General features: G+C 30.3%; 1 protein-coding gene across 1 annotated transcript; it reads right to left on the minus strand.

Annotated features, from left to right (window-relative positions):
- Window positions 1-848: 848 nt before the first annotated feature.
- Window positions 849-7,248, minus strand: LOC117116666 (the record flags this gene model as incomplete). The annotated part of the gene is made up of 8 exons (XM_033260751.1): window positions 6,633-7,248; window positions 6,248-6,298; window positions 5,419-5,523; window positions 3,986-4,099; window positions 2,631-2,733; window positions 1,762-1,927; window positions 1,214-1,314; window positions 849-1,129 (listed from the first exon to the last, which is right to left on the minus strand). Coding segments are annotated over exons 3-8 (816 nt in total), but the record flags the coding sequence as incomplete, so codon positions are not given.
- Between the last annotated feature and the right edge of the window lie 500 nt (window positions 7,249-7,748).

The following is a 7,748-nucleotide window of genomic DNA, read 5'->3' on the forward strand; positions in this document are numbered from 1 at the left end:
CAGAATGTAATTATTTTCAAATATTAGAAAACATTACTAACAAGATGATTTTGAAATTCATTACCTTATTATTCTATGTATTCTTGGAAATATATCATCTAGTCTTTAGTTGAATTAAAATAATATAATTATTGTGGAATTTTTAATTACATAATTGCTACATTTTATTGGCAAGTTGTTGGATATAACATTAAAAAATGTTAGTTTTCCAAATGTTTTAATGCCATAATCTCTTACTTACAAATTATCAAATTATACTTGTATGGTTTTTAATTTTAATAATGCAATATTAATAATTTTAATTTTATAATTTTTTCCTGATAAAAAATGATAGTGTATTATATTTTAATGAAGTCGGTTAATAAACATATTTTAGCATTATTATACTATTGCATGAAAGCACTGCAAAAGTGTACATCCATATAATTTGCTGCAAAGAAGCCCCCCACTAGGAATATAATAGGAAAACTATCCCCAATGATATACAATATTTGTATTTCTGAGTAAAGGTTTTGGGGCAAAAACAATTATGTTTACACTGTATTGCTCTGATGGCTCAAGAAAAAAAAAATTGAGTGTTTACATACAGTACATTGTTTTGTTCAGAATTTTAAAATAAATTAAATCAAATCAATTGTTAAACAGAGGTATACAGTGACAGATTTGTACACAATTATTTTAACTTGAAATATATTAAAAGGCAATATACAGTGCATGCTGTGGGAAACATTGAGTCTCAGTGACGAAGGCTGAAATAATGCAAATCTACTAAAAACGTGTTATTAAATCCCACAGTTGTAATAATTTATCTGATCATCTGTTGAAGACACTCTGAACAATACTATTACTATATTATGTCCTACCTCAACTGGAACAGGCACAGATGGCAATACAGGTGTAGAGGAGGTAACTGGTTTCCTGCGACCTTCTTTTTTAGTTAATCGCTGAAATACACGTACAAAGACATTGGATTTTTTAGGGGCGTGTACAAGTGGAGGTACAGGTGTTGACTTTCCTGCTGATGCCTGTACTGGTTCAGCTGCCTCTACTTGGCTTCCTTTTTGTTTCAATTTCTCGGCAACTTTACTTTCTAATGCATTATCAAATATATCTTTGATCCGATCACATTCTATAAAAGATAAAGAAATTCATCAAAGCTTGAGTCAAAACAAATGAGAATAGGATTTTAAAGTTAAATTGTTTCTTGTCGTACCGTCCATGTCCTCTGCCTCTTTCCACACACTACTTATATCAGTAGTTTGAAAAGCAGTGGTCAACACTATTCCATCAGTCGATGGTTCTTCTTCATTAAATCTGTGGAAAGAAGAGTCTAATTACTGCTTGAATTGTTGAATTGTATATGTACATATTACAGTATTTAAGTGCCATGATTGAGTTGTGGTTACATGGAGGAGTAGATACAAGATAACTTTATTGTCAGAAAGGAAACTACATTTGAATATTACATCGCATGAACAATTTAAAAAAGTCAAACATATAAATATAAAGGAGGTGTTAGATATAAATTCCGACATATAGTCTATAGTACAGTATATACAACAAAACATGCTGTTGGATGTATGGGTAATGACAATTAAGTACATGCATGTTTGAAACAATAATATTTATGTGGCATCATACTGCATTTTTTTTAAATATATAGAAAGCAAATAAAATACAATACTTGTATAAAAAAGCACAGCAATACAGCAACATTTATATTGGAAATCCATTGACAGATACAGCACTTCGGAAACTTACGTTCTTTCAAGCAGAGTGTTTACCAAACAAGTCTTTCCCACCCCCTCTTTGCCAGTCACCATTAATCGTGCATGGTTTACTGTGATCCTTCCTTCTTGTACTTCCTCGTTAAAAACCTTCAGAGCCTCACTGCCTCTGGCTAATATTGCCTCTGGAACTTCAAAGCCTAATTTACAAAAGCCATATATTATTGTTTATTCATAAAAGCATAGAGAAATAAAAATAAAAAGATGATGTCTGAACAAAAATCTTTTAAGAAGTTAAAATAATTAAGAAAACACGATCCTATGGTAAATGACTCATTATTATAAAATTTCAAATATTATTATAATGGAAATGGATATAGGGAAAAAATCATTTATAAAAAATAAGATGACTTGTATATTGTCTTAAAAATATTATCATTTTCACCGTTATTGTCATAATCATCATCAACAATAAAGTATTAAACAAATAATTAAACAAATAATAATAACATTTAGTCGATTCTTATGATATTCTAGATCAAAATTATTTGGGTGATATGAAATACCGAAGTAGGTACAGTACATGGGCTTGAGGAATATTTTAACTTTGAATGTTAAATATTTACTTTATTGTAAGTATTTGCTTTCTGTAAAGGACCCCAACTTTAAAAGTTCACTTTTGGTGTGTCCTGTCTCATCTTTGTTTGTGCTGTTCCTTGCTGTTTCTTTTTTGTGACAAATAAATGAACGAGTAAACATCTGTGATGTACAATGAGCTTGACTGCAAGACATTGTTTACAGCGGATAATAATAAATTATTATCCAATTAATATAAGCAGGAGATAAAATAATATTAAACTCATAAATAAGAACATGAATAATTAAATTGTAGGAACTGCTCACCTTGCAGAAGTTGCAAGACTTCTTCCTTGTGTTTTTCTCTATTTGTAGAATCATACTCCTCACATTCATTCTTTATATAGAGGTCACATGGCGTCTGATTGTCCTGTAAAAATAATAACACATAAAACTTAAAACAAATCAATATCGATCATTCTACTTTAAAAAATACATCATAGAAAGTATCACACAAAAACAATCACAAGAAGTATCATAAAAGAAATATTATACGTACATATCAGCGCAATTTTCTTTTATATCTTGCAAAGATTCAATCATAAGTATTGATTATAAGACCATTCCCTTAACACCACAATCGCTTGTTGTGCTAATATTACTGTACCGGTGGTCTTCAGAATCTTTGTCAATCAATCAAGCAGCAACAACACTATTTAAATAACTCAAGCAAGAATAGATCTAGGATGGGGAGAAGTGAATAGGGTGGATAACCTTTCCCACAAAAATACATAGGCCTAGACTAGAGCAATCCCTTTATACCAAGTAATAGAAACAAAGTTAACATTTATAAACTCAAGATGCTTTGTGGATTAGTTTACATTTTACCAAATAACCTACAATTAAGCTCATCTCATTCCCACCCTCATTCACCCCAGCCATGGACTCTCTTCTCTCATATTAGACTCCACTACTGATACTGTGCTGCTGTTTATGTAATCATTATCATCATATGATCAAATAATTTCATCTGGCCTTGTTGATATTATCCGTCAACAGAAAAGCCAGAATTATTTTATTTATTTGTATGAGACTTCAACATCATCAACAGACCTCAGAATGTGGATCTGGGGTCGAGGCCTCCATGAACAACCTGTATACACTACCTAGCCATCCTCCATTCTTTAATACTAGATCAGCCACTACTCAAGCTGTAAGCAAATTTTTTATTGAATTGGTCTTATTTTTATCTTCCACATCACCAATGGAACTGCAATACCTTCATTTAATAAAATATTTAAGATTCAAGATTGCTTTATTATCATTAACCAAACATGTGATGAAATAAATTCTTTTTGCCTGCTGCATACAATGAAAGACATGGACAAACAGTAAAAGGAAATTCAATTATTGATAAACATTGAAAACAATAAACGGATACAATATTATTATTGGAAGCATCATCACCATAAAATTATTAAAACACTCAAAATTTATGTATTAATATAAATTATTAGTATTTTATTAATATTACTATGTTTATACTGTAGGGATATCTCCAAAATACAATTTACACAAACATATTGTATTTCTTATTTAATAGCAGCAATCATGTGACATCCATACATTTATACAAATTTGAATGACATTATTTACTCCACTATATATCTTGTATATTTTACCTCATTCTCTATATTTACATCAGCCCCGGCATCCAAAAGAAGTTTTGCAATGTCAAGGTGATCTGTGAAATTAAGATTGGCTTCTAACAGCTTGTGAAGTGGAGTCTCTTTATACTGTAACACATTGGAAACAAAGAGAGTGAATCAATAAATGACAGCTCATATGATCATATTAATCAACATTCAAAGGAAATCCACACTTATTCTTAAATTTTAAACATTAATAATATGAAATACTAGTGCACAATAATACAATTAAACTGAATGAGTGGGTAGGAATACAAACAAAAGTAATTTTTTTCTACTTGATTCTCTCTCGCCCGGTTCATCACTTTTAAGGATGTAACCTCGGGAGAAGTATTTATTATTTTTTTATTCAGTAATTACTTTAATTTTTTTATTTGTATCATGCTATGCAAATTGCAATATTTTTTGTATGAATATATTTCATATGAATTGAAATAAAAGTGATTTAACATCAACATTCAATGACTATAAATCAACATAATTAAGAGAAATTGTGATACAAATAATGTAAAATAGTAATTTAAGCAATCATATTTGGTGGGGTCAAGTTACTGAGATGGAAGGTTGGATCAGAAATAATAATAATAATAATAATAATAATAATAATAATAATAATAATAATAATAACAATAATAATAATATTAAATAATAATAATAATATTAAATAATAATATACCATGGAAAATTAAAAATTGAACAGTAAAATTTAAATACAAAATATTAATGCTGTACTTCACTAATTCCATGGACACAACATGGAGAATACGAAAAAGACAACATAAAATAGAACCATTGTTAACTAGAAAAATTAGCAAATTAAATGGATTAATATACCCTGGCCTAGTAGACGGTGGCCTAGCCTAGGATAGCATTGACTGCCTGTATCTTAATGCTAAACAAACATTTAGGCCTAGGCCTATAGACTTAATAGGAGGCTACTACTAACTAGTAGTAATTACATCATTCATAAGACATAGGCAGCTCGACTCCACCAGCCAGGCCTTGCATTTCACAGCAGCCTTCTATAGACAAGTGTCACCGTCAGACCATGGAGAAAATTTTCTCCATGGTCAGACAGGCCTTAATCAAGTGCGAAGGTCTGTGACCTAACTAATAACACGTAAAAGTTTCAAATAATGTGTCTGGGCCTAGCCTAGCTCAGTTGGGCATCGAATAGTGGCTCCACAAAAAAAAAAACCCGTCGAAGTATCAAAAACTAAAACCATATGATGAGGCCTATATTTCACGAAAAATGTAAATTAGTATTGTTTATTGTTATAAGTCTTGGCTATTAACAGTGATAATGAAATTGTGATAAATGCTTGTGATGATGAATTAATAAATTTCAAGATGGTGAATTGTCATTTAGTGTTTATAATGAATAATGTGTTGTTTCCTATACGTACCTCGTCTTGCAAATTGACATTGCGTGCAGAAATCATCAGAGATTTTCTCATTTCCTGTGCGTAGCCGTATTTAGAAATGTGATGTAGAATACAATCACCGTAGTACTACACAATGAACAAGGAATATGAAAACAGAGAATACAACACATCATCACTTTAAAAAAATATTTTTTAGGTAATTTAATTTTATGGAGTATCTAATTAAAATTGCAATTATTGAATTCAGTGCTCAATACAGATCAAAACAAGATCAAACACGATTGTGAAATTTTCATGTAAAGCTGATTTTCAGCAAACTATAAACCAATTTTTTTACATTCATTTTGCTGTATCACACAACATGGACGCCCTATGTTTTGTACATGTTAAAAATCATCATTTAAAAAAACAAACAATTAGGTATTGTATTTTTTATGGAAAATTTAATTAAAAGTATAATTATTCAATCCGGTGTTCAATGTGGACCAAAACAACACCAAACATGAATGGAATTTTTTTATGTAAACCTGATTTCCAGCAATTTTAAACAAGTTTTTTTTGGCCCATGATGAACTGCTGTCACTCAGCCAAGCGATGTAAAGAAATGTTATTTTTACACGTTAACGATGCGGAAAGTTAAACAATAAATGATCAATATTGATCGTAAAATACAATAAAATATCATATTTATATTGTGGATAAATGATTAAAATATGTTTTAAGTGTAATAAATTGTTGTTGTTAGGTAAGAATTGATGTAGAGTGATGTATGGTATGTTGTGTATAGATGCTGTGTTGTTGTATTTTGTGTGTTGATGTCGTAATTGTAATGATACATAATTCTACTCACCGGGTTCACGAAGTCCACAGCTTCTGCCGTCGCTGATTTTAAACTCTCAGCAAAGAGTATAAATAGAACAAGAGAGCAAAGTCCCGTTCGTAAAAACGTCATGCCTGTGTAGGACGCCAACTAACGGTTGTATATTCTTTTTATTACCCAGTGCAGCGCTGCGCAGCGCGGTAGTATAAACTCAGTAAGCAGAAAACAAAAGCACAGTATCTTGTGGAGAACAGATAAACAGCCAAACCTACAGTGCGCGGTGCAGTACTGGGTAATAAAACATATACAAGCGTTAGTTGGCGTCCTACACTAGCTGCGTAGAGCGTATCGTTTTTTTACGCTCCCAATGAGCGTTGTTGGCTCTCTTGTTCTATTTATACTCTTTGCTCTCAGCGACGACATCACGTGGTGCGCTGTACAACACAATCTGATATAATAACGACCAGCCGCCCTACGAAAACAAGAAAATACGATGATAACAAAACACATTCAACTATCACACATACACAAAATATCACATATAAACACAACTTAATCACATCATAATTACATTAAATAATCACAATCAATTAAATATTCAAATATTATTACAAATTAACTAACAATTTAAAGCTAAATCGTTTAAAATCGTAAACTTTAGCATTTTTTTCTGAACGCTTTTCCCTATCCTTTTGCATTGAAAATGTTTTAGTTCATTTAGGGTTTTGTTCAGATCATAATTTTTTATGAATTTTGTATTTTTAACATTCTAGATATATTTCTTTTGTATAAAGGTTTGAAAAGAATACAAACAATGATATGTTTTATCCACTAGCTAACATTTTTCTTTATCATTAGGCCTATGCTGACTTCAGAGAAAATTCCCTATTCTTTATCATTAGATACATAAAATCTGTTATCCCATTTGTTCGGAATCATATTTTTTTTGAAAAGCTATATTTTTAAGATCATATTTGACTTTCTTTTGATTAGAGTTTTAAAAGTAATCCAAACACATATATGTTTTAACGACTAATTAACGATTTTACCAAGCTTTAAACCTATACTACTTTCAGACAAAATTTGCCTAATAGATACATAAATTCTGTAGGCCCATCTGATCGGAATCATATTTTTTTTGAAAAGCTATATTTTCAAGATCATATTTGACTTTCTCTTGAGTAGAGTTTTAAAAGTAATCCAAACACATATATGTTTTAACGACTAATTAACGATTTTACCAAGCTTTCAACCTTATGCTATTTTCGGACAAAATCTGCCTATTCTTTATCATTGGATAAGGCCGGCCTACTATGGGCACGTCTCTGTTCGGAATCATAATTTTTTCAAAATATTATATTTTAAACCTCGTAACTGCCTTTCTTTTGATTAGAGTTTTATAACAAATACAAATACTTATATATTATATTGATTAATTAAAAAAAATGTCAAAGCATCTTATACAAACTTCAGACAAAATGTGTCTTTATCATTAGATACGTACATAATTATATTAATTCATAAATTTGTT

This window comes from Anneissia japonica, unplaced genomic scaffold (assembly GCF_011630105.1).
Source record: "Anneissia japonica isolate Jap-2015-1 unplaced genomic scaffold, ASM1163010v1 scaffold9077_len18864_cov105, whole genome shotgun sequence".
NCBI classification, from domain to species: domain Eukaryota; kingdom Metazoa; phylum Echinodermata; class Crinoidea; order Comatulida; family Comatulidae; genus Anneissia; species Anneissia japonica.